This window comes from Prinia subflava, chromosome 12 (assembly GCF_021018805.1).
Source record: "Prinia subflava isolate CZ2003 ecotype Zambia chromosome 12, Cam_Psub_1.2, whole genome shotgun sequence".
Lineage (NCBI taxonomy): Eukaryota > Metazoa > Chordata > Aves > Passeriformes > Cisticolidae > Prinia > Prinia subflava.
Genome location: NC_086258.1, coordinates 16,726,990 through 16,753,794, shown reverse-complemented (window position 1 = coordinate 16,753,794; position 26,805 = coordinate 16,726,990). Strand labels below are relative to the sequence as shown.

Below are 26,805 nucleotides of genomic sequence, written 5' to 3'. Positions count from 1 at the left end.
GACACAGGCAGACATGGACAGACAGACACGGACACACAGACACACAGGGCCACACGGACACACACAGATACACAGACACACAGACAGACACAGACAGACACTTGTCAATCTCATAGTGAAGCAACACAGTCCATGTAGTCACTAAAACATCACCCAGGTTTATTTTATATATATATATAAATATATATATAAATAAAATTTCTCACAGCTTCACCTCAAGGTTGGCTAAATATATCAGTTACACACAGCACACCGGGTTACTTGAAGAAAATAATGGATATCTGCTGGATACACAGAAGTCTTTATCAGGAGGGAGCCTGCTGCAGCTGGGGTCAGGAACCTCATTTCTCTGATTTCTACAGAAAAAGGAAGATAATGTAGAGGGCATTGGAGCAACTGAGTTATTTGTGGTCTGGTTTCAGGTCTGTGGCTATTGCATTTGTTCTGCCATTTTATAATGAAGAAGTAATATCTCCCAATTGTGCTGAAAGACCTGGATTCTTAGGGTTGATTGTATTTAGTCTGACTGCTGTGAGGCACCAAAAGGACTGGTTTGGAGTAAATGACAATCTCTGGCCTTTCTTTATGAGGACACCCCAGTGAAAGAGTTGGAGGAATGCATCTGTGGCTGTTTGGGCAGTGACCTTTGTGACACCACCTGCCCAGGAGGGGTCTCTCTGTGCAGCCCCCAGCTCACCTGGCCCTCCATGTCGCGGCTCTTGGCTCTCAGCTTGTTCACCTGCCCCTCGGCGATGTCAGCCCTCTCCTTGGCCTCCTCCAGCTCGTGCTGCGCCTTGCGGCACCGCGACAGGTTGATGTTTGCCTGCTCCTCCTGAAAGCCAGACAGCAGTGGCACAAGTGGCATTGCCCTGTCACCACGGGCATCTGCCACGGTGACATCACCTCTGCTGCCTCACAGTACAGCCCTGTGCTCCGTGTGTTTGTATCTAGTACCTTCCACAGCATGAGCACTCTGGGGGGCTGAACAGTTACCCCACTCAGTTCCAGGTGGGAAAATTGGCTTGTGTGGCTCCAAAAGTGCACCAGATCCAGGATAACTACAGCTATGTCTGCTCTGTTGTGAGCCATAATAAGGAATCTCCAAAGGGAGTGGCCTTAGCTGCCCTGTCAAACTCAGTATTCAATTATTGTAGTGGTCTAGGGAGCCCACTTTTCAGAAATCTCCACCCAGGCCCCACTGGGGAGAGCCCTCCACTCACAGCTTCCTCAGCCTGTTTCTTGTACGCTTTCACTTTTAACTGCAGCTTGTCCACCAGGTCCTGGAGCCGAAGAATATTCTTCTTATCTTCTTCAGACTGTAGGAAGTGAAAATCGAGTCAGCCTCAGCAGATAAACTGAGGTGATCCATGTAGGAGGGCAGAGGACTTGCAATACCTGGTAAGTGAGCTCCTTCAGCCTCCGTTCGTACTTGCGAGCCCCTTTCAGGGATTCTATGCCTCGTTTCTGCTCAGAGTGAAGCTCATTTTCTAGCTCATTAATCTGAAACACAGAATCAGGGTGGAGATGGCAAGAATGGCTGCTGGTCCTGCTGCAGGGAAAGTGGCAGAGCAGGGCAGTGTCCTGCAGCTGCTTCTTGGGTCTAAAATATGCTCACCATGCTATGGTGGTGATGACATAGTGTATGAATCCGTAGCTGTTTATAAAAGGAACTTAGCTGTGCTTACCTAGAGCATTTGTAGTCAAAATTAGGCTTAAATCTGTCAGAGAAGAGGAAAATGAAACAGGGGAGGGAGGGTTCTATGAATGTTCACCTGGTAAATGGGAAAAATCTGTTTCATTTTTTGTCTTTCATTTCTTATCTTTGAGAGTGGCAGTGGCAAATACTGTTTAGGGACAGCATGGAAACCTGGTTGCTGTCTATTATTCCCTTTCCACTTGTCCAGCTTCCACAGGCATCATAAAACCTGTTGGGAATACCTGGGGCTCTCCCTGTATTCACCCTCCCAAGAGGTTCCAGCAACCAAGGGCCCAGTCAAAAACTTCACCTTAAACTACCCAAGTCTTCACCATACCCTGGCCTCCAGCTTCTGCAGTTGCTTCTTCCCTCCCTTCAGTGCCAGCTGCTCAGCCTCATCCAAACGAAGCTGCAGGTCCTTCACTGTCTGTTCCAGGTTCTTCTTCATCCTCTCCAGGTGGGCACTGGTGTCCTGCTCCTTCTTCAGCTCTTCTGCCATCATGGCTGCCTGGTTGTGGTGCACATTTATGTTACAAATATCCCCATCCCAGCAGTTCTGGGGGCCTGGGAGCAATGCCCAGCTTCACACTGGGGAGTGACTCTGCACACTCTCAGTGCCTGTGGTTGTGCTAAGGCTCTGTCATATAAACAGGATCACTGTTCTCAAAATCCTTATTTCTAAAACTGCTTCACCTCAGAGAACAGACAGGGTAGATACAAAGAAAAAAATAATCAAGGCGTGAAAATGGCTTGGTACCAAAGTTCTGATTTTTAAGTCAGTCAAAATTGAAGTATCTTGAAGTATTACCAGCTAGCACCCGGTATCTCTGCGCTCGCTGGTGATTTTGACTATTTGATGCTGAAATTTGCCAAAGAGTCAGACTTCTAAGCAGTTTTGCCAATGAGATGACCCTGAGTGCCTCAAAGTGCACTGAAAATCTTGTGCCTGCTGAGGTCCCCAGAAGCTGGGATAGATAGACAGCTGTCACCAAGGTGGCAGAGCAGAGAGCTCAGGGATCCTGCAGCACTGCTGCTGCTGGGCAGTCAGGACCAAACACTGGTGCACCAGGACTCAATGCAATAATGTCACCATTTTCTGTCTAATTTTCCTATACCTTTCCTAGATGGTCCCAGGTATTGTTACTTGTGATAATATGGAATCTGTAGCCTCATTTAAATGAACATTTATATTCTCTCCTTTTCTTTTTGCATGTCTAGCATTTGTATAGAATTATGTGTGATATTAGTCTTAATTTCTGCTTTTCTGTGCTGTGTCTAGACAGGCTGTTGTTTCCAATTACTCTTTTTCTATTACAATTTTGCCACCATCTGTTCTATCCTGCCTATTACATTTACTATGGAAGCAGAAGTGAAGGGGTGTGGAGAAGGGGAGAGAAAATACCTGTTCAATACAGACAGCTAGCAGGACATGGGGACCCTTTCTGAAGGGTCTTCTGCGACAAGAAGCAGGGCAATGGCTGCTTGAGGCCCACGTGGGAGGGATTGTGTGTCACAGATATTTTCTGCTGAAGAATTACTTCTCCTCCATCTGATTGCTGCCTTTCTAAAGTGTGAAAGTGACTGTGGTAGTACAGAAGGGGAGGGAGGCGAGCAGGAGGACTCACGTCTGTGATTGCTTTCTTTGCTTTCTCCTCTGCATTCCTGGCTTCCTGAATGCTGTCCTCAACTTCAGTCTGCAAATGAGTTATGTCCACTTCCAGTCTCTTCTTGGTGTTGATGAGGCTTGTGTTCTGTTGGGGCAGCCAGCAGATGGGTCATTCCCACCCCGTTTGTGCCATTCCCACCCTGTTTGTGCCACTCCCACCCCGTTTGTGCCATTCCCACCCTGTTTGTGCCACTCCCACCCTGTTTGTGCCATTCCCACCCTGTTTGTGCCATTCCCACCCTGTTTGTGCCATTCCCACCCTGTTTGTGCCACTCCCCCATGCCTGTAGTGACCTCCTGTGCCAGAGGATGCCAAATACCTGTGAGTGGAGCAGCTGCACTCTCTCGCTGGCATCCGTCAGCTCCTGCTCAGAAACCCTGCGGGCTCTCTCCGTCTGCTCCATGGCAGCTCTCATCTCCTCCATTTCTGTTGTCATCAGGCTGTTCCTGCGCTCCACTATAGCCAGCTGCTCCTTCAGGTCATCATTCTCTCTCAGGGCATCATCTAAATGGAGCTGGGAATCCTTAAAAGGGTGAAAGCACCTTTTGTGAGGCCCAGAAGCAAGCAGAGGGAATGGCAAAGACCCACGGGGCAGTAGCCTTGTGGTCCCTACCTTGAGCTGCCCTTGCACAGCCTTGAGGTGCTTCTGTGTCTCTGCTACCTGGCAGTTGGCATGGCTCAGCTGGATTTCCATGTCATTCAGGTCTCCTTCCATCTTCTTCTTCAGCCTCAAAGCATCATTTCTGCTTCTGACCTCGGCATCCAGCATGGTTTGCATAGACTCTAAAACCCTCTGGTGATTCCTCTTCAGTTGCTGAATTTCCTCATCTTTCTCTGCAGTCCTTCTGTCAACGTCTGACTTCACCTGGTTCAGCTCCAGCTGAACACGTAAGATTTTCCCCTCTTCGTGCTCTAAAGAGCCCTGTCAGGGTTGAAATATTATGATTTGTGTCTGTAGTGTCCATTGCTGGGAAACAATGGACACCCTGCAGAAATGCGACCCTTTGCAGCTGGGAGGGCAGGTGTATTTGCCTTACTGTGCACCTTTGGAGAAGACCAAGCACTGAAAAAGCTGACTGCTATTAAATGGTAATTTAGGAATAATATTCCTTAGGAAAATGCCTCAGATACCACAAGGTCTGGGCACTGAAGGCTGTGGTGACACTGGAGGGACAACAGACCATGTGGAAATACAAAATAGGACAGCCAAGCCTCCTGCTCAGAAGCAGCTTGCCTTCTCTTGCATCTCCACGCTGATTTCTGCTTTGTCCCACCCCAGTGACTGCATGGGCAGTTGCCCTTTCACACCACCTTTCCCTCTGGTACTCATTTTGTTCCCTCTGCTGTCATCCACCTTCAGCTGTAGTAGCAATGAAAAGCCTGAAGCTGGGTCTTTACATCCAGTGGACAGAAATAAGCACATGCAGAGCATAAAACAGTTCATCCCTTTTAAGAATGTATTTTCCAGAGATCCCTGATTCTCCTTTTGGATTCTAGAATGAGCCTGCGGTGACTAATTCAGGATTAGACTGATGACATTTAGATGCATAAATTAGAGTAAGTTGATTGCATGACCACAGCAACTCTTGCTCCTACTGCCCACCCATGTAGTGAGATCTAGAGATGTACCAATTGTTTAACACTTCTTTTTCTACCTAAGAGGAGTTAAAGAGAAAATAAAGTGAGGCTCTTCTTGGTGGTGGACAACAAAAAGACAAAAGGTCTATCAAAAGTCAACACAAGGGAAACCCTGACTGCATACAGGGATAAAAATGTTTTACCCTGAGAATGATGTTGCACTGGAAAAGACTGTCCAGCAATTCTCTGAAACCTCCATCCTTGAAAATTATAAAAACCAACCAGGCTTTGAGCAACCTAATGTAAGTTCAAAATTGTCCTTTCTTTGACGAGGAAGTTGACTAAAGACTTGTAGGGATCCTGTACAAGCTAAGTTAATTCTTTGTCTCTGTGTTTGAGGTATGCTCTAGGTATATCATGGGCAGCTCATGAAGTGCTCACAAAGATGCTTTGTGGACAATCAGATGTGGTTATACAGAAGTAATAAAATTTTTTCCAAGAGGCAGTCAGGGAAGATACAGAACAGAAGGCAGAACCCAGAAAAGAGGGAACTAAAGGAGCTACAAACTGGCATGGCAAAAAATGTAAGATTTAAAGTAATGGAGACCTGAGGGGTAGCCAAACAGTGTAAGGAAGACAGAAATCATGGAATTGTAAGATTCAGCAGATCCCCAGCAACCTCTTCATGTTCATCAGAACCTGTGTCCTGTGAACCAGCTCCTCTTTGAACATGTTACTGACTCCTGTTCACTCAAAGTGGTGGAACTGAAGAAATATTGCCTCAATTCTCTTCAGCATTCAGCTTGCTCTGAGCAGGAGGTGACATTGGGAAAACTTTTGAGAATGGATTTGACCTTCTCTGGAAACATCCTTTCTTAATTTGACTAGAAAACAGAACTGTCAGAGTTTTGAAGTGCTAGTGACTTTTCTTCAGCCTTCCATGGGAGCAAATTGAAACAGATGGTGTAAATTGAGCTCAATTTTAGACTGGGACTGGGGGGGTTTTGTGCAAGGAATGCCACATGGGTATGGCAGGGGAGCAGTCCTTGCACTTTTTGGTCTGTCTGTGCAGTCTTACTGCACTTTTTGGACAGTTTCAGAATAAGCAGGAATATAGAATATATACCCAAATTTTCTCTATTCTTGATTTCACTAAAAACAAGCCCCTGATTGAGGACACTTGCCTCTGCCTCTTCTAATGCTGCTTGTAGGTCACACTTTTCTTGTTCGATTTGCTTCTTTGCTTTCTCCAGCCCATGATTTGCTTTTCCAGACTCAGCAATCTGTTCAGTCAGATCAGAAATTTCCTCTGCAACCAGAAAACACATACTCAGCTCCTCTCAGGCAGTGTGATCAGTGGCACCTGCAAGTGCTCCTTGGCAATGGGAGTGACAAAAGAGACTCTGGTGTAATGGGAGGTAACAGTGAGAAGAAATAATACATCTTGTCTTGTATGCAATCTTCATTTCTGATAACCTGCACATCCCAGTTCAGTGTGCAATTTGAAAATGAGAGGGACCAACTGGAGTGAGCTCAGAAAATTATGTCAACTTCCTCTGGGTAGTGAAATGACATCTCCAGAGACAGTCATGTTTAAGTGATTTCTTTATGCTTAGATAATCCCCAATGATCATTCAGTTCACAAAAAGGATCTGAGTTGTATTTCCTTTCTATTATTAATTTGCTTATTAAATGCCAATCCATTGTGCTACAGCTGCATGATCCTCCAATCATAAGGAGAAAGAAAACAGCCCTCCAATTTTTTCTAGTGGCAATGACTGAAGCAATCTGGAAAAACTGAGTATCATCATAATTTCTGTCTATTCAGTTAACTTGGTCCTTATCCATGCATAGGATGATGATGATGTGAAGAAGGGGGAACATCCTGAGGAAGCAGGATGCTGTAGAGATGAAAGTGTGTGCTTGCAGGTGACTTTATAATCAGCTGAACAGGGCAGAAAGTCACCACCTTTGTTAGAAAATCATAAAGAACAGAACCCTGGGAAGAGGTAGAGCTCTGGTAGTCCAAAAATGTGGAAGCATCTGAGGGCTCAGAGTGAATCTAAGCTGGCAGACACGTGAACTTACGCTGGAGGTTCTTGTTCTCCCTTCTGACAGTCTCAGCCTGGTCGAGCATTTCCTCGTAGGCGTTCTTCATCCGGAAGATCTCGGTGCTGAGGGAGCGAGACTCCTTCTGGGCAGCCTCCAGCTCAGTCTGGCTCTCCTGGTACTTCTGCTTCCATTCAGCCAGGATCTGGAGGGACAGGATAAGAATGACCCATTCTGAACCACTCCACCTCTGCACCTTTATGTGACAAAAACCCAAGAGGCCTGGCTTATCTTAACTCTCTTTTCCTTTGGGCTGTTCTCTTCCTGTGACAATCAACTCCCTGTGATGCATACTCTGGTTGTTTTGGTGGGATCTACCTAAATGTGTCTCTTCAACCAACACTAGTGCATGCCCCAAGCTGTCAGGAAGGAGTTTGCTTCCAGTACACCAGCCCAAACATAATGTGGTTGGTCTGAATAAGGATGTGTGAGTCTTGAGAGTGTTGCAGGAGCCAGTGATCCTGAACTAAGCCCACCAGGGAAGGCCATTCTCTATGAATTCTCTCCTCAGTTTGATACCATGCACCTGTAAGATCCCTTTTTAGCACAGTCTCTTCACTCACACAAGGGTAGGCCAAGACTGTGCAGCAGCACTTGGTCCAACAGTGCAGGTTCTTTTAAATCTTAGTAAGGGCAGTGAAGGCTGGAACTTTACATGAGTCTGACACTCTGCATAACCCCAAGGTTAGGCTGGCAGACCAGCACCAGGGCTTATTAGCTTGCATGTGACTACTAAGTCTGCTGGACCAGTCTCCCTTGTGAAGACTTTATGCCTTTAAAAATTATCAGAAAACTGCTTTATTATTTGGTGTGGTCACCTTACACAGTGACTTTACCATAGGTCCCATTGTGGGGTCCTTACCATAACTTTGCTTTGGGTAAAATGCAATTATTTTACTGTGAGTGCAGAACTTTGATAATTTCAGAATTTGTCTGGTCCTATCAAATATCTAATGATTAGATCTGGCATGGTCTTTTGAACAAACCTTGTCAAAATTCCTCTGCTTTTTATCAAATGCTGCACAGACTGCGTGTGACCTCTCCACGTCAATCATGAGGTCATCCACTTCCCCCTGCAGCTTCTGCTTGGTCTTCTCCAGGGAAGCACACTTTGCATTGACAGCCTCAATCTGCTCCTCTGACTCCTGCAGGCGCTGGGCCAGCTTCTTCCTGCAGGATGGGACATTCAGCACTGAGAAAAAGAATATTCTGACTGTCTCAGAAAATGGACGTGGAAGGAGCTTGGAATGGGGAAGATGGGCAGAGAGAGCAATATGTAATGCTGTGGTGCCAGGAGCCTGGAGTGGCACAGCCCTCTGAAGTGGTGCATAGGCTGGGAGAGTATGCACCCAAATATGAACTGTACCAGTGTGGAGAGGGGCCCAAAATATGGTTTCAATAGTGACACTGTAAAGAATGTGCTCTTTCAACTACTATAATTAACTATAATGCACTGGAAATCGTTACGTAGACACCCCTAAGCCTCTACCCCTTCTTCTCCTTCAAACATTTACTCACTCCCCTTTTCGCTTCTAATACATTAAAAAGCACACTGCTTTGCATATTACCACTACAGACATATTCTGGTTTCCTTCAGTTCTTCACTCAGTATGCTTAAATATCCTTCTACTTGCTCCAAGCCATCCTTCCACTTGTGGCCTGTGATTGATGGGCTTTCCAAAACAGGATGTCTTACAAGTTCATGGGTAAGTGCAGCTCACAGCAAATAATTCAGTTCTGTGATGCTTTTCTCAAGAGCATGTTTGGCCATTTCACAGCCTGTGGTCCATGTTCCTCTTCCATTTCTCTACACATTATATTATGTCCCTCTGCCAGTCCCTGTCCTCTACACATTTGATGATTTTTTCTCCCACACCACATGCATTACAGAATTCAGTTGCTATTCTCCTTTTGCCCCAACCCCAGGCAGAACACTGACTTCTTCCTGACAATGTCACAGTGCTCTCCAAGAACTTCTGGTCTTAATCTCTGCTAGCCTTCCTCACTTTCCCCACATACTTGGCCTCCTCGAGCTCCTCCGTGCGCTGAATCGCGTCCGTCTCGTATTTGGTTCTCCACTGGGCCACTTCACTGTTGGCCTTGGACAGGGCTCGCTGCAGCTCCCCCTTGGCCTCCTGCTCCTCCTCATATTGTTCCCTCAGCAGGTCACAGTCGTGGCGAGCAGACTGCAGGGCATGGGCCAGGGCATTCTTGGCCTTGGTAGTTAAAATTAAACAAGTTGTCAGAACACGAGTAATTTGTGCCTGGATATTTTCCCTGTGGCCTGATAAAAATATTCATCTCTCCCTGTCCGTGTGCTGCAGTTGCTAGAGAAACGTAAGGAGCAAAATGAGTAATGTTAGGGATTCTGTGTTTCAGGCTTGATGTTGTTAAACAGGGTCAGGTGCTTGCCCATCTTGTCTGGGATAACACCTCCCAAACACATCGGCACCAGGTGTTTCAGGCAGAGGCAAAATAAATCCACCAACAGACAAGGTGCAAGCACTCCTGCTCTATTTCCTTCTCTTGCTTTGCCTATGGGCACAGCATTGCTTTCCTTCACTTCTCTCGTGTTTTTGGTCTTCAGAATGCATGATGAGAAGGGCTTAAACTGTCTTGTGTATTTAACTTTTAATGTCTCCTCTCTGTGTTGTATTCCAAGGAAAATTACAAAATTTTTGCTATTCTGATGTCTCTTCTCTGAGGAGAAATCTCTTTTTTTTTTTTTTAGCGCATTGATTTATTTTAAAATTTGTTGTTCCAAATGAAAGTGAGTCACCTTATTTTCTTCCTCTAGTTGTCTCTTCAGCTCCTCAGTCTGCTGAGTGAAAGTATGTTTGCCTCGAGTTAACTGAGAAATCAAGGACTCCTTCTCCTCCAGTTGCCGAGTAAGCTCACCTAACAAGAAAAAGTTGATTTTTTTTAGACAGATATACAAGACATAAAACAAATGAATGAGAGCAGCTAGCCCCATGGAAAGGGATTACAAGATATAAGGTGGTAAATTGAAGCGAGAGTAGTAAGTGTATTCCCACTGATAGGAAAAGCCGTTGAAGAGAAATGCTGTGCTGGCATCAAGGAAAGATGAACTGACCACAAACTCACACGTTCATTTTGACTGACAGTACTCCTTCTGGTTTGGTTTTGTGTTTCCTTGGGCAGCTTTCCATGACTGCCACCAGGAGGAGATTCTACATTCTGAGTTTTGTTCAGATCCCCAAGTGATGAATGTGTTACAAAACACACAGACATTGAGCAGTGTATTTAAGGTCCTGACACTGGAGTATTACATTTCATCATGAGACGTACCATTCTCAGTCTGCAGGCGTGTTTTCTGAGTGTTCAGATCATTAATTAGCCGCACATGTTCATCATCTTTGGCTCTGACTTCACTGAACTGGTCCTCAAGAGCCCGACACATTTTTTCCAGATTGCTCTGTGAAGAGACAGCAAACAAACCCCTCAGTTCATCTAGCTGTTCAGAAGAACAGTGCCAATGAGAAATATTTCTCCCCGTGCAGCAACCTTGGCTTTGGAGACAGACTCCATGTTGCTGGCCAGGTCATCAATCTCCATCTTGAGCTCACTCTTCTCCTTCTCCAGCTTCTGCTTGACGCGTTGCAGGTTGTCGATCTGCTCGCCCAGCTCAGCCGTGCTGTCCGCGTGCTTCTTGCGCAGGGCGGCAGCCGTGGCTTCGTGCTGCAGCGTGGCCTCTTCCAGGTCACGCCGCATCTTCTGGAACTCTGCCTCGCGCTTCTTGTTCATCTCAACCTGAGCTGCTGTGGCCCCTCCTGCTTCTTCCAGGCGCTCGCTGATCTCCTCCAGCTCCCTGGACAGGTCGACTCTCTGTTTCTCAGACTTGGCACGGATTGCACGTTCGGCCTCGATTTCTTCCTCCAGTTCCTCTATCCGAGCCTATAAGAGTTAATTGGTTGAAAGACAAATGGACAGATTTAAAATCATCACTGAGAAATAAAGAGCAAACATTCACGTCCATTAATGCAAGCATAGGAAGAGAAGCATCACTAGAAGTTTCACTGTATTATGTCCTAGGGCAAGTAATATTCAGTTTTGGAACAACAGTGAATGTAAAATCTGCTCAGAAAGGATTTATTATTTTGTGAAGGCTTTAGAATTTCACTTTCCTGAATAAAAAGAGGGAAAATGTAGAGGAATGTGAATTTCTTAGAAATTTCCTAGAAGTCAGGCCAGAACAAAGCAGTGTCCTTTCTCCATCGGCAAATAGGATGGAAGAAATTTCAGCTTGAACAATCATGGGACAATAGCAATGAAGAGAGCTGTCTTCCTGGTTCTGCATTTAGAAAGTGAACTTTGTCCTGATCATGACATATTAAGTCACATTCTATTGTTTTCCTAGAAAAGTGATTCTCAGTGGCTGCACATCTGTGGCATTTTCAAAGTCTGCCACAATGTTCACGTAAGAAATTTCCTACATAGTCATGTAAGATTAGAGGCCAGAGTTTCTGTAAAAGTGCCTTGAGATGGGAGTAGTACCCAGAGTCCCATATTAAAGGTTTTCTTCATGTGAGAGAAAATATTTTTGTAGAATGGACTAAGAAGAAACACCTATTAATTCTAAGAAATTTGTGCTTGCCACTAGAATTATTAATAACTGATAGACTTTACCTGAATCTCCTTAATTTTCTTTTGCAGCTGAGAACTTTGAGCCTGCTCATCTTCAATTTTAGTTTGCAACGTGCTAATTTCAAAATCCTTTCTGTTAAAGAACAAGAAGGCAAATTCAATATGGTTAAGATAAAACATGGATTTCATAATTCAGAGCATAAGAAGTCAGTGTAATACTTTTTTAGTCTTTCATCCATTTGTTGCTTATCATTTTCCAGATCCATGATGGAATCCTGAGACATTTTCAGATCACCCTCCAGTTTTCTCTTTGCTCTCTCAAGGTCCATTCGCAGCTTCTTCTCTTGTTCCAGAGATCCTTCAAGCTAAAACACATAAAACATACTTTGAAATACATAAATTATACTTTGAAAGTAACTATTCTTGATTTTAAAACCTAACTAAGTTGGAAATTGTTGGCTAGAGAAAATAATCAGGGGATCTCCACTGAGCTGCATTCTCACTGAGAGACCAGAGCTGCATGGTGATTTATTTTCAGACATTGAGCTGTCTACAGCTTGGCACAGTTGAAATACCAGTTTTTGAAAAAATGGAAATTAAATTTTTTCCAATAGCTGCAGTTCCTAGCATATAGACTGCTAAATATACAGAAATTCCCAGTATTTATAACTTCCTGGAGTATATGAACACACAAATAACTCTGCAGCCACATTCAAACAGTCACAGGTCTCCTGCTTCAGCTGATGGGTTAAATCAGATCACAAAAGTTTATAGTGCTGAAATATCCTGTGACAAACATGAAAGATGTGCTAAATCCCACAATTTCCTATCAATTACCAGTGGTTTATTGGCTGAAATTATTAGAGCTGGCTTGTCTGCTTTAGGTGTTGCTTATACTCCAAACTACAGATTTCTAGTCTACTGTGATCTGTCACAGTGTCTATGTTATACACACACAAAAATTTCTACTTACATCATCCACTTGCTGCTCCAGTTTGGTCTTGGCTTTGGTGAGGGTGCTGACTTTGTCTTCCTCAACTTGCAAGTCATCCAGGGTCTGCTGGTGGGCTTCCTGGAGGGCCTTCTTCTCCTTGGTGAGCTTAGAAATATTTTCATCCAGAGCTGCCATCTCTTCAGTGAGGTTCTTTACCTGTCAGACAGCAGCATCCACTCCATGAGGGGACACCTTGGAAATGGCAGACTGAGAACACAGTGACTGCATCCTCTCAAAACCTTGCATGGATGCATTCCAAGTGCTCTCTGCAGAATGTTTATATGGATTGCAATGAGGGCAGCAGCATAGATCATGCCTGAGAGTCTCCTCTCTCTGGTTCTGCAATGGTAGGAATTCTTGCTTTAGTTGTTTTTGATCCCCACCCCTATCCTGCTAAATTTGATAGTGAAATGTGCTAGATCTTCACTTGCCTCTGAAAGTTTTTCCCATTGGGATTTACAAAAGCCCTCTGAGTTGCTCTTGCTCAAGGAATGTCTCTCCTGCCTATATTTGCTATGAAAACAGCTGTAATTTCTCAGCAAATCAGGTTCTTTATAAAGAGAGGATCAAGTGTTAAGCATCACCAAAAATATGTTGTTTTCCCTAAAAGTGACAAAAAACCCATGATAACATGACAAAGAACCTTAATAGAAAAAATTCTGTCAGCTGATTGATTAAGTGAAAATACCTCTCTCCTATGCATTGGACACATCTCACTTCTATTCATAGAATTTATAAGTGGTTCCATATTTTTACAAAACTGAGAGGCTGTATGGGAGCACTGTCTGGGGAAAAATAATTCCCTGATTCCTCTGTCACCTTATTCTCTGTTGCATGCTTCTCCTTTTCCACTTTGGCCAGAGTCATTTCAAGATCATCAATATCTTTCTTCAGCTCCGAGCACTCATCTTCAAGTTTCCTCTTCTTGGCTGTCAGTTCAGCATTTGTCTCCTCCTCATCCTCCAGTCTTTCATTTAGTTCTTTAATTTTAGCTTCTAGCTGGATTTTACTTTTAATGAGTCCTTCACATCTCTCTTCAGCATCAGCTAGATTTTCACTCTCCTATCAGAACACATTGAAGGTGCATTATATTTATCATAAAAATGACAAAGGACAGTTAATACCCTTGGTGAGTGAAACAATACAAGTTTCTTTGAAACTAAGTGATTTGACTGCACATGACAACAAGTGACAAGTCCACTTGCACCACACTGCTCTTGGCTATGTAATATTCTATTACCTTTTAGAACCTGACAGGTACAATTTCAGTCTCTTTTCAGCAGTATTCCAGAGAAAAGCACTTTCCACAGTTTCAGTTCTGCCTCTGACAGAAAACACCCCTGCCCTGGCTCCATATTATGTGGAATATATTTCATCCAGAATCAGACCACTGTGAGGAGCACGTTGTATATACACTGTGGAATGTCTGATTCTTCCAGTGGTGATAGCCTTGGAGCTTCCTGTATTCGTACTGGTGTCAATGTTTGGTGCTTTGCACCTTGCTAGGTCTTGCAAGACCAGACTCAAGGCAATAGAGGCTTTGCCCCCATTACATGCCTCTTTATAGAGGACAATGGAAAAGAGGAGAAAAAGGGCAGCAGAGTAAGAGGAAGTGGGGTGAATTTGAACATGGAGTTACTCACAGACTGAACCTGGAGCTGCAGGTCATTTTTCTCTTGCAACAGGGTCACCATTTTCTCCTCCAGTTCCTTCCTCTTTGCCTCAGACTTTGCAAGCTCTTCCTTGGTTTTCTCAAACTCTTCCTTCATGTTGGCCATCTCCTTCTCAGACTCTGCACTCTTCAGCAAGGGCTTGATCTTGAAGTACAGCTTCATCCATGGCCAGTGTTTGACATTCATGAATGCACGAATGTTGTACTGGATGATATAAATAGATTCTCTGAAAACACATGAAACCAGTTTGTGAGGGTGGTGAGACTTGAGCTAGAAACATATTCTGATTATTTGCCACACAGCATCAGCATTTACCCCAAGAATTTTTGCATGAGACTTGCTTCCCTCATCTCCCTTGCTTTTATTAAAGAGTCATTTTGAGGCCCTTACTGCAGCATGGCTGGTTCAGTAGCTTGAATTGATTTGTTCCCCAATAATTTCTAAGGTTCTTTCCCAAGGACAGCTTTTTGCCTGAGACAATATATTGCATTGCTGCACCTTTGGTCTGACACAGTACAGTTGCTGGTATTTTCTCACATTACCTTCTTTCATTCATCTTTTTAAATTCAGTTCTCATGAGGTACCCTCTGCACATGGCTTGTGTACGAGTGATGAGGCTCACAAGCTTCTCATCTCTCATCTCTTCTAGAAGTCCCAGGAGACCTGCCTTGAAGAACACCTGGAACACAAAAAAGGGTCAAACAGCCTGAGGCTTAGGCAGATACATGGCCTTTGACAGCAGATGTGGAGTAGTACAAGGTAGTTTAAGGAAAATGCCTTGCAGGGGAAAGGTTTGGGATCTAGAGAAATTTTCTGTCAGTATTCAAATCCTCAGTATTCCTGTGATTCATGAGAAGTCACTCTTTTATGATCTAATCATGTTGTTGCAGTGTTATTTGATGTCTGCTCCAGTGTAGTTTATGCAAAATTCAGCTCATCTCTGGAAGTGTCCCAGGCCAGGCAGGATAGGGCTTGGAGCAACCTGGGATAATAGAAAGTGTCCCTGCCCAGGACAGAGTGGTTGGAACCAGATTATCTTTAAGGTCCCTTCCAACCCAAACCATGCAGTGATTCTATGATTCTGTTCAGTAATGTAGGCAATGGGTTTGTGTCCAGTGATAGCACTGACTGGGTTGTGCTGAACAAAGAACAGTGTCTCACCTAACACTACTTTGGGTATGGAAGACAGACTTTGTGTACTTAAATCCCCTGAAGAGTTGAACTGCCCAAACTTGTCTGAGCCCATCTAACCTACACTGATATAAATATGTTTGACTGGCCATGAGAAAGAAGAAGCAGAAAATCTAGTTGCAGCTATGCTGGGTTGTTCAGGCAGTATGGTGTTCCCAGGGCTGGCAGTGCTGCTGCCCCTCACACGAGAACCACACAAATTGTCTGCACTCCTTCTTGCTAGTGGTGTACTCTGTTTATAATCATCATGAGGGCTGATTTAGTAGGCAAGAAATACTTTCAACAAACAAAATATTTTGCTTAATTATACCTACTCTTCCACAAGGACTTTACCTTGGTGTGGCCAAATTTATATTGGTTGTGGTCAACATCAATGGAGGACAGAAGCTTTTCTGAAGCCTTTTTGCTGTCAATGAATTGTCCTTCTGGGATGGCTGAGGCATTAAGGATCTTGTACCTGTGGTGAGACAGGTTGCAAGAACTGGTTGCAAAGAGGATGAGGAAAATAGGATCCATTGTATATCACGAAATATAGGAACACTGAGCTGTCTGAAAGCAGCTGAATATGTCATCTGACATCTAGACAATGTTGTCTGGTTGAACAAAACGTGATGAAAAGGAGGCACATCTACTCCTTAGAGGAATCTGTTGGTTGTGTAACAACACAGTGTGCTGTTACATACAAAACTATGGCACATACTCGAGAGTCTCTGCAGGAATTAGGAAGAACATAGAACATTTCAACCTCTTCTCAGCTTGTTTCATTTAGCAGAGGAATGTCACTCAAATTAGAGTTGATGATTAATTAAAACTACTGACAAAGATCAGCTATATTCCAAAGGGAATTCAGACCTTGCACAGCTCTGTCTCTACAAGTTGTCCCACTGAATGCCTAAGTGGACTGAAAATAACATGGTATTAATGTGGAAGTGCTAACAGCAGTCTTAGCATCTTTCAAGGTAGCTAAATGATTAAGGTAATCCTATGTCATTGTACAGGACCCTCTAATCCTTCCAAGGAGGTTCCTTCAGGTACATCAGTGTGGATATGTGACTGTACACTGGACCACCTCCTATTCTCAAGTCTACCTTGAAAAAGAATATGTAAAATCACAACAGTGATAATAGTGCAGTGAGTGTATTCTCTATTTTTGGCTTCCATTATCATTCATAAACCACTTTGTGGTTATGGACCATGGCCATTATGGATGGATTCCTTCATCTGTCACTTCAGATTAAAATTTGACAATTGAGACTAGCTAATCCCTTACTGAACATCAGGTTGCAGGACATTGTCAGAGAGATCTTGGGTCCTTTTCACACCAGTGCAGCATGGAAGATGCTACACTTAACTGTAACAACAGACAGTTCTGATTTAGCACTCTATGGCAACAGAGCCCACATGAACCAGCTTAGTTGTTCCATTTCAAAGATGAAGAAAACAAGGCACAAGGTGCAGAGGCAGAGCACTGTGAGGAGGCTCATGTGGGTTGACTTTATACTCTGGAAAACTTCAGAGAGTAGTCTATAATGGCACCTTACACATTACACTGCATTTTACATCTCCTTGAATCATCGGGCATTGGCCTCAGTTTAGAACTTGTGCTGGTTCTGATGTATTGAGAAATCTCTGCTCTGGTCAGGAGGGAATCACTGGAGTGACCCCAAAACAGTATGGATGACTTGGTTCCCTCCAGTGCCACTAATCTGGTCTGACTGGGAAGGTGTCTCCCTGTGGTGTCACCTGAGGCCTTTCCCTATCAGCCAGTGGGTAATAACTGAGCACCTACCTTTGCTTAAAATCTGCATAAAGGATCCTGCTTGGAAACCCCTTCCTACAAATCCTGATGCCTTCTAGAACCCCATTGCACCGCAGCTGATGCATCACCAGGTAATGGTCCATTGCACCTTAAACAAAGTACATCCATCATGAGTTAGTTTTTATTCCAAGGAATCTTCATATCTATTAGCATTTCAGAATTACCTCCTTTTTTTTTTTTTTTTTTTTTTTTTTTTTTTTTAGTTCAAGCAGCTCTTGATTTAAGATGCAGAAAGTGCAGACAGAACAATCCTTCAACTCATATAAGTTGTGGAGAGTTGCATCAGTGAGCTTTACTAAGAATGCAAGGGCTAGCAGTGCTTATGAAAAGGCATCTGGCTATATTTCTTAAAAAAATTGGCTGGATGGTGCTTTAGGAGACCAGCTGAAAAATCTTCAACAGCATCAGCCTCCTCACTGGATGTAGGCAAAGGTGGCACAGTGCAGTGTAGTACCATCCAGACAAGGGATTTTCTAAAGCTGTTACCCACAACAGACAATTTTATTCAGCTGTAATCAAACCCATCTTTAACATGCTCAGTTCTCTACACACACTGAGCAAAGATGGGTAACTGTTGTGGACCATGTAATGCTCAAATTGTTTCAGTCACAGTAGGCAACACAAAAGTTTCCCTTGTCACTGTCTTGCAGGCCAACCCCCAAAAGGACTCCACAGGCAGAAGGAGCTGTTTGGGAAGTTGGTGTGGAAGCTTAACAGGCCAATTCCTGTCAGTCCCACGTCCTCAGACTGTCAGGGTGGACTTACCAGGTGTCTTGGTCTCGTTAGGAATCAGGCAACGCACAAAGTGAGGGTGGGTGCTTCTCAGGTTAGTCATCAGCTTGTTCAGGTTTTCCTGTGATGGAATGAAACAAAGGTTTCAGCTTCAAGCTACAAAGCTTTTGCATTCTTATTTAAATTCAGGGAGTTATAGAATCACAGAATGGTTTGGTTTGGAAGAGGCATTCAAAGGTCATCAAGCCCAGCATCCCTGCCCCACTTCCACTGCCAAGGTTGCTCCATGTCCCATCCAACCTGGCCATGAACACTTCCAGGGATGGGGCAACCACAGCTTCTCTGGGTACTCTGTGCCAGGGCCTCCCCACCCTCAGTTTGAAAAGTATTTTTTCTTATATCTGATTAAATCTACCCTCTTCCAGCTTAAAATCATTGCCTTTTGTCCTGTCACTACAGGCCCTGGTAAAAAGGTTTTTTTTGTCTTTCTGATAAGCCCCCTTTTATATACTGAAAGAACAGAATAAGGTGTGCCTGGAATCTTCTCTTCCCCTGGCTGAGCAACCCCAATTCTCTTGGGTATTTTATAGGATAGATGTTCCCAGCCCTCAGACCATTTCATGGAAGCATGGCTCATGTAAAAAGAAATTCACATACCCTGAACACAGCAGACACTGTCTGGAAAGAGCCCCCCTTCTTCTTAGCACCCTTCTTGCCACCACCACCACCACCAGCACTGTCACCTTGGAAGAAGTAGGTGGGGGGTGAACAGTTAGAATATGCAGTACATTTTGTAGACCTCATCTTCCTTTGGCTATGGACCAATAAAATACTTCATTTTAAATACTGACACACTGCTCCCTGAGAATTTAGTGAACTGCTGCTAGGTAGTTGTTGATCAGCGTGTGGGATATTTGATCTCAAATGTAAGATTTAGGTTGCTGGTATGGAACAGTGTGGTCTGACCCAAGTTTCCTAAGAGTGTACTCTGTGCTACTGGTCACACACTGCTTTCAGTATTACACAAACCCCCACTTAATATTTTTTTTTTTTTTAATTAGGTGAAAGACCTCAAAAATGTGACTCAGCACCAGGCATCCATTTATCAGTGCAGGGAAGTCTTCTATAGAAAAATCTACTAATCTAATATTCCAGGTGAAGTATACAGTTCTATTCCGAATTATGGCAGGAAGCAAATTTTAGTCTCAGGATTACAAGTCCAAGCAGCTCAGTGTCTTTCTATAGTTGCTATACTGTGAAGCCAATTAAATTGAGACATAGATGACTCCTAAATTTATTCTCTGTCTCTCTTTCTGTCACAACACCAGGACTGCTCAGCTGGATATGAGATCTCTCCATGGTCTCCTTTTAGTTCTTCCAATTCCCCTCAAGAAACAAAACTCTGTCTACAAAGACTAAAATGCTTGCACTTTGCACATTTATTTGGCCCCTGTCTAGTGGCTGAGTAACATGCAGGTGATTCACACACAGTCAGGAAACATACACCTCCTGACACCTGGGTTTGGACTTGCTGTGCTTTACTTCTCTGCAGCACATAAATCTGGTGTTTCCAACAGTTTTGCTTGTTGTTGTCTTAGTTTTGGCACATCTGGATGCACACAAGAACAAGGTCACCTTAGAGGCTGGTAGCCTTGAGCATAGCACTGAGAGGAGAGGCAGAAGGAGGCTTTAGTTGATTTTTGCCTTATTGATCATCACTAAGAAAGCACTTACCTGCTTCTGCACCAGCATAGTTAGAGAAAAGGAAGGACAGCAGCTTCAGGGATGATTTCTGGTACAACCCCACAACTGTTTCATTCAGAGGGTCCTTGTTCTTGTCAAGCCAGCCAGAGATGTTGTAATCCACTGTTCCAGCATAGTGCACCAGGGAGAAGTGAGCTTCAGCCTTGCCCTTGCCAGGCTTGGGCTTCTGGAAGCTGCTGCACTTGCCCAGGTGCTGGTCATAGAGCTTGTTCTTGAAAGAGGTGTCAGTTGCCTTGGGGAACATGCACTCCTCTTCCAGGATGGAGAAGATGCCCATGGGCTGGGAGGAATATGAATACATAAAGAAAGTAAGTGGTGGGGAGGGGATCCATTACTGCACCTCACTGTTCACCTCATTGTTTAAAGGCAGTTGTTGAAGTCATCAATTTAACATTGTATAGGCATTCTCCCTTCCACCCCAGCCACTTTGTTCAGGAAACCACTGTTGTGCAGTAACAGCCTGTTGTTAGAAAAGCTTTGGTTTTACAAGCTGTCTATTTTGATGTGAGAGTGTAATTCAACAGTAATGCATCATTTATCAAGAAGGACTGAACTAAAAAAAAAAGATCATAAAAGAAATGTGCCCTCCTACAATGAAAACATTTTTTCCACCTTCTCAATGAGCTCAATGCAGGCAGCCAGGTCCATGCCAAAGTCAATGAACTCCCATTCAATGCCCTCCTTCTTGTACTCCTCCTGCTCCAGCACGAACATGTGGTGGTTGAAGAACTGTTGCAGTTTCTCATTGGTGAAATTGATGCACAGCTGCTCCAGGCTGTTGAACTACAAATTCAAAACACCAAAAAATGCCAGTTAGTTTCAAGCAGCTCTCAGTGGTCAGGCATACCTACAGTAACTCACATCAAAGATCTCAAAGCCAGCAATGTCCAGGACACCAATGAAGTGCTGTCTGGGCTGTTTTGTATCCAGCTGTTGGTTGATGCGAACAACCATCCACAGGAACATCTTCTCATAGACTGATTTAGCCAAGGCACCCACGGAATTGTACACCTGTAAGAAGCACAGCCATGGCAGTAAAAAATGTTGAGTTAGTTTTGAAGTTGAAAGAACACTCTGAAGAACTTGAAAAGCTGATGAACTGCTTATGTACCTGTTGGACATTTTGTCCTTTAGTGACATATTCATTCCCAACTTTCACCCTGGGATAGCATAAAGCCTTGAGCAAATCAGCAGAATTCAGACCCATCAGGTAGCCAGCCTTGTCAGCCACTAGGATCAGAAACAGCAAACAAGTTCAGTACAGACAAAGGAAAGTTTCCTGGTCCTCTGGGATGTTTCTGTTACAAGGAGCCTACTTTTACACAACTCAAATGCATCTATTATCAAGAGAAGCTGCTTTCCAGTCTTATGGAGAATATTCCCCTTGCTGCAAAGGCAATGTCTCAGCTGCAACACAATCCTGTGTCAGTGCCTGAAGGGCTGCAGCAATGCTTAAGTTTATGTCTTTCTGTTTCCTTGTAGAGAATAAATTAAATCACTGACTTTGTGAAACTTGAAACAATCTTTAATAAAAATTAGTTTCTGGAAAGGAAAATGGTTTCCAAGAGTTGGGCACTCTGTGGGGTGGGGTTGCTAGGTCAAGCAAGCTCTGCAATCAGCCCTACCTTCCGTGCCGTCGGGCTCCGCCTGCTCCTCCCGCTGCTTCTGCTTGAATTTCATGTTCCCATAGTGCATGACAGCCCCTGTCAGCTTGTATATCCCCACCTTCTCATCAGGGCTGAAGCCCAGGATGTCCACGGCATTCTGCAGAGGCAACAGGCAGGTGGGGAAAGCACCAAGGCTGAAGCACAGGGGGCAGGTGGGGTTCCTGCCCTGCCTGTGCTGAGTGTGTCCAGCACCATCCCGGTGTGTCCAGCACCATTCCAGTATGTCCAGCACCATCCCAGTGTGTCCAGCACCATCCCAGTCCCATGGCACCAGGCAGCAGAGCCCAGTGCTGGGCCTGGCTGGCCAGACCCCCCTGGCTGCAGCTGGACTGGCTGCAGGGCTGCTCTGCTCTGCTCTACTCACATCTGTCGCCAGCAGCTCCTCGCTGTCATCAATGCTGGCAACCGTGACTTCTCCTTGGCTCACGTAGAGGAAGTCATAGGGGTTGGTGGAGATAAGGAGGAGATCTGCAGGTGTGTGGGTCACCTTTAGTGGCACTGGGGCAGGTCACAGCGGGAAGAGAAAGCACTCACTGAGCCAAACCCAGCACTGCTGGCACTCACCAATGAGCTCCGGCTTCTTATTGGACATTATCTGGTAAAAAATATGATAGCTCCTTTCGCTAGACAGCTGAAAAGTGACTCTGGACTTCTCCAGGAGATCTAACATAAAAGAGAGCTGCTGTTTGTTTCCTGATAAATTTGAGGATGCAAACATATAAATTCTGCTTGCTCTGACTTGCTCCAACTCACAGGTTTCGATATCTGCAGAGGCCAGCTTGCCAGTGGGTCCAAAGTGAATCCGGATGAATTTCCCCTATCGAGCAGTGCAGATCAAACCATGGGTTATGACAATCAGTGAATGAGGCTTGCATTAAATGTCTTCATTCCAACAAATCTGAAGTGAACTCACAAAGCGTGAGGAGTTGTCATTCCTCACAGTCTTAGCATTGCCAAAAGCCTCCAGCAGTGGGTTGGCCTGGATGATCTGATCCTCCAGAGTTCCCTAGTCACAAAAAAAAAAAGTTTCTGTATCACTTTGCTACTTAGTAAATAAAAAACATTGCAAAAGGGATATTACAGATAATTTTTACATATCACACGTGATTTAAACCTGAAAATTAATAGACTTCTTAATCACTTATCAGCCAACACTCGTGGATATTGCCATTGGTTTCAAAGGGAAGAGTGCTGAAAGACAGATCTGTGTTTTGCTTGCCCCTTGTGTCTGATACCACATGTTGGATATCACATACAAAGTCACTGCAGTGGAGTTCAGTTCACTGCATTTGAAACCTGATGAGAGGTGTTTCTGCATTCCTGTTCACAAAAGTCTGGACAGCTAAAGAAAATTTGAGAATTCTGGAAAAATTTTTGAAGGTTGCTTGAGCCCATGACAAATACAGACTTTGGTAGGAAACACACACCAAGGGAGAATGTAAAATTTTGCAGTTGCAATCAAACAACAGCAGCCTGTCAGGATGCAGGAATACAGCTCTTGACATGCTTTGAAGACTGGCACATGGACAAAGCCTGACACTCAAATACCACACTAAAAACTTAGATAAGCACAGAACAGAGACTCTTCGATTTCCCTTTTTTTTTTTTTTTTTCTTTCCTGCTGCATCACTGTAGAAGGAATAATCAACATGTAAAGTTTTGTAAAAGTAAAAAAAGCTTCTGTGGCAGTATGTCTCTCTGTTTCAGTGAGATCCAGGAAACAGAGGCACAACTGTGACTTCTAGCAAAGTCAATATAATCAGGGCATAAAAATGTTGCCAGGGATAGTTTCCAAGACAGATGGAAAACCAAGAATAAGGAAAAAAAAAAAAAAAAAAAAAAAGATAAATTGGTTTATCTCAGATGAGAGGTGAGAGGCACTGTTTTGGTTTCTGCATGTCAGTGCACCAAGGCTCAGTGCAGGGGAGAGGCACTGCTGTTCCCAGCGCTGTCTGCAGGTGGCACAGCAGGTTTAAATCAGCTTTTGTCAGCCCGCCGTGAAGAAGGACCTCTAAAATTAAAGCAAGGCAGTAGCATAGAAAGCTCTTTATCTTTTTTAAAAATAAAATAGCCTAAATCCCTAGAATAATGGCTTTTCACATGTATGAGGAGAGGAGAGGAGAGGAGAGGAGAGGAGAGGAGAGGAGAGGAGAGGAGAGGAGAGGAGAGGAGAGGAGAGGAGAGGAGAGGAGAGGAGAGGAGAGGAGAGGAGAGGAGAGGAGAGGAGAGGAGAGGAGAGGAGAGGAGAGGAGAGGAGAGGAGAGGAGAGGAGAGGAGAGGAGAGGAGAGGAGAGGAGAGGAGAGGAGAGGAGAGGAGAGGAGAGGAGAGGAGAGGAGAGGAGAGGAGAGGAGAGGAGAGGAGAGGAGAGGAGATGTGCCAGTGCAGCTGACTACACCAACACCAAGCCTCTTTTGATTGCACAGCTGTAACCAGGGAACTGAAACAGGAGCACTCTACCTAGATAACAGTGTGGGAAAAATGACAATTCTTTACACAAGTTCATTCTGGAGTCCTGTCTACGGGCTGGGTGACAAAGTGCTGGAGGCTGAGACCAGGTTTTGGGGAAATCCTGTTACACACTTCCCTTATTCCTGGACCATTGCCTGGCATCTGATTTCAGTTTGTATCTGCCAGTGAATGCTGGGCTATACAGAACCATAACCTGTTTTATTTAACGTTTTTATAAAGAGGAACATACTATTGTCATGGAGATGGGAATGTTAAAAAAATACAGTATTCTGTGAATACTCAGGAGAGGGCAGAACAGATTATTGTTAGTCTGAGAGCCAGGTGATTTTCCTTCTATTACACATGGTCTTTACATGTCTCAGCTGTCTTGAAGCTTTTCTGAGATCAGTCCTGGCATGGTGAGCAGCTGATGAAAGCTGAGTCCAGGAGATTCTAACATGGTGCTGATGGAAAGAGTGCCTGTGATGAACTTGGCCATAACAACCCATCAATCACAGACACCTGCCTCTGAGTGAAAGAATATTCAGCCTTGGAATCTCCTTAAGCTCCACTATGCCCTTGGGTACTCAAATAACATGCTGACACATGTCACACGCTTTTATGAGCATCTCACAGGCTGTGGTGGCACACACTTGTGCCACCAGGGTGTTTGTTGCTTGCTCTGTGATGGGGAATGAAGCCTGTGCCTTGCAAATGCACCAGTGGGCTCAGATTGCAACAGCTGTGCTGCTCAGCAAAGGGACATCGAGGCATGCACTTTCTTTTCTGCAAGGATCCTTTCTGAGGTTACTTTCTTATTGTCAGGCAAGTGGTCCCAGCTGTCCCAATTCGAGCCGTTTTCTGATGCTCTCCCTCTGGGCTCTTCTGTTGACCACAGACAAAAACCAGCCAGTGGAAACTACTGCCTGATGCAATTGAAACGATGCTTAACTTCAGCACAGCCATTCTGGAGTCCAGAGTTCCTGCACTCCCCCTGAAAACAGGAATGAGCCAAGGACTGGGAATGGCACAGCCCCAGTGGGAACTGACTGCTCTCTTTTCATGTGCAGGCACTCAGGTGCTGTGGATCTCACAGGGCACTGATGAATAGGCACATCAATGGACAGCCAGCACAAAGAAAGCTGCTAACATTATCTTCCCCTCCCTGGTAAAGACTCCCCTGTGTAAATGGAGACTTTCCTACACTGACAAAATGGTTTTATAAGTGAGAGTTCAGCAGATCTGAGGCTGGGCATCAGGCTAGGTGAGCATAGATGTGCTAGGGTTGTGCATCCTGTCTTCTCAGCTGCACAGTACTTTCTGCCTTTAGATAGTCCTGCAGCCCCAAAATACACATTGGTCCTTCCTCCTCAGCAGGTACAGTGTGAGCAAGAAGGGGGAGCTGATGTCATACCTGCATTTTGCCGGGCTGTGGATCTTTCTTCTTCTCACCAGTGACTGCAATTGTTGCAAAGTACTGGATGACACGCTTTGTGTTCACAGTCTTCCCTGCACCGGATTCTCCGCTGTCGAAACAAAAGTATTAATTATTACAGGAAACATCATCACTTTTCTGTCAGCTTTGTCACTCATCCCAAAACATACTCACGTGATAAGGATTGACTGGTTGTGACGATCTGCAAACAAAATTACAGAAAGAGCTGTTCAAATGAGATGTGGAGGGCATCAGTTGCTCAGACACAGCTAACTGACCTCAAGGGAAACATTCTATCAGTATTTATCACTTTCTTACAAGATAAGATGAATGATGCACTAATACACTTTAGCATGAATCTGGACTTTTTTTGTACAGACAGGAATGAAGCAGCCCAAAATTTAACTTCAAGCAGTGATTCTTCACAAGGCTTCCCACTTATTATTTTTTTTCTTTTATATATAGACCTTGTCTTAAATACTGTTTAATTATAATCAGATTATTTGCTGTGTTTCTCCTTTACCATTTCTTTGGTAAGGAGAGAGAGCACAAAGCCATACAGCCAGCCACTGCTTTTCCTTCATTATCCAATAGCCCAGAGTCCATCAAGATTTTCACGGTCTGACCTTGCGTTGTGCTGTAGGACTGTGGGGCCACTGAGCAGAACCTAAAATTCCTTGACCAAATAGCCAGCCCTACATATATCAGGGTTTTCCACTCCTGCCAAGTAGCTCACCAGTCAGCATGAACTGATAGGCGTTGTCAGAGATGGAGAAGATGTGTGGAGGGGCCTCCTGGCGCTTCTTGCCTCGGTAGCCAGTCACCACCTCGGGGTTGTACACCGGCAGCCACTTGTAGGGGTTGACAGTGACGCAGAAGAGACCCGAGTAGGTCTGTGGAGAAGGGACACAGCACGTTGGCTTCCCCTGGGCCTGGCCCAGCAGCTCCTGAAGCTGCCCAGAGGAGGCTGCTGCTGCCACTTACGTAGATCATCCAGGCTGCGTAACGCTCTTTGAGGTTGTACAGCACAGCGGGTTCGTGCAGGTGGGTCATCATGGCCATGTCCTCGATTTTGTCAAATTTGGGAGGGTTCATGGGAAAGACTTCGTCATCCTTTACAGTCACAGTCTGGCAAAAAAAGAGAAGGGTAAAACAGGAGAAATCTAAAGCAGGGAACTGCCTGAATTGGATGATCACATAGGAGCAACACTGGTATCACTTACTGTGTCATCATATTTTTTAACGGTGACTTTGCCACCTTCTTTGCTCTGTATGGTACCTTTCACATACATTTGCTTGTCATCTACTACAAAGCAGGCTGACTTAGCATCAAATGGGCGATTCTGGGCTTCAATTCTCTCCTTCTCTGGCTTCCGTAAATAGGGAGCAGCTTCTCCAAAGATTGCCATCTCTGCATCTGAGCTCAT

At 44.5% G+C, this 26,805-nt stretch overlaps 1 protein-coding gene across 7 annotated transcripts; it reads right to left on the bottom strand.

The window, feature by feature from the left end:
• Positions 1-449: 449 nt before the first annotated feature.
• On the bottom strand, positions 450-26,805 carry LOC134557332 (myosin-13). Of its 7 annotated transcripts, none has more exons than XM_063410258.1 (39): positions 26,602-26,805; positions 26,363-26,506; positions 26,115-26,271; positions 25,553-25,580; positions 25,369-25,469; positions 24,722-24,729; positions 22,408-22,500; positions 22,248-22,311; positions 22,059-22,157; positions 21,859-21,962; positions 21,453-21,591; positions 20,939-21,057; positions 20,689-20,838; positions 20,440-20,610; positions 19,798-20,107; positions 18,721-18,806; positions 18,097-18,184; positions 17,302-17,419; positions 15,846-15,969; positions 14,864-15,000; positions 14,292-14,547; positions 13,468-13,710; positions 12,628-12,804; positions 11,874-12,019; positions 11,697-11,787; positions 10,575-10,964; positions 10,359-10,485; positions 9,829-9,947; positions 9,069-9,265; positions 8,036-8,219; positions 7,029-7,194; positions 6,125-6,249; positions 3,976-4,284; positions 3,682-3,885; positions 3,322-3,447; positions 2,034-2,204; positions 1,396-1,500; positions 1,221-1,316; positions 450-832 (listed from the first exon to the last, which is right to left on the bottom strand). In XM_063410258.1, the coding sequence occupies exons 1-39, from the start codon at positions 26,803-26,805 to the stop codon at positions 584-586; spliced, it is 5,925 nt and encodes a 1,974-aa protein (XP_063266328.1). In that variant the 3' UTR covers positions 450-583. The 7 variants fall into 7 exon arrangements, with proteins under 7 accessions (XP_063266328.1, XP_063266330.1, XP_063266323.1 ...); XM_063410260.1 differs by lacking the exon at positions 24,722-24,729 and adding an exon at positions 23,078-23,112 and having other exon boundaries at positions 19,810-20,107; positions 25,396-25,469; XM_063410253.1 differs by lacking the exon at positions 24,722-24,729 and having other exon boundaries at positions 19,810-20,107; positions 25,358-25,469; positions 26,584-26,805.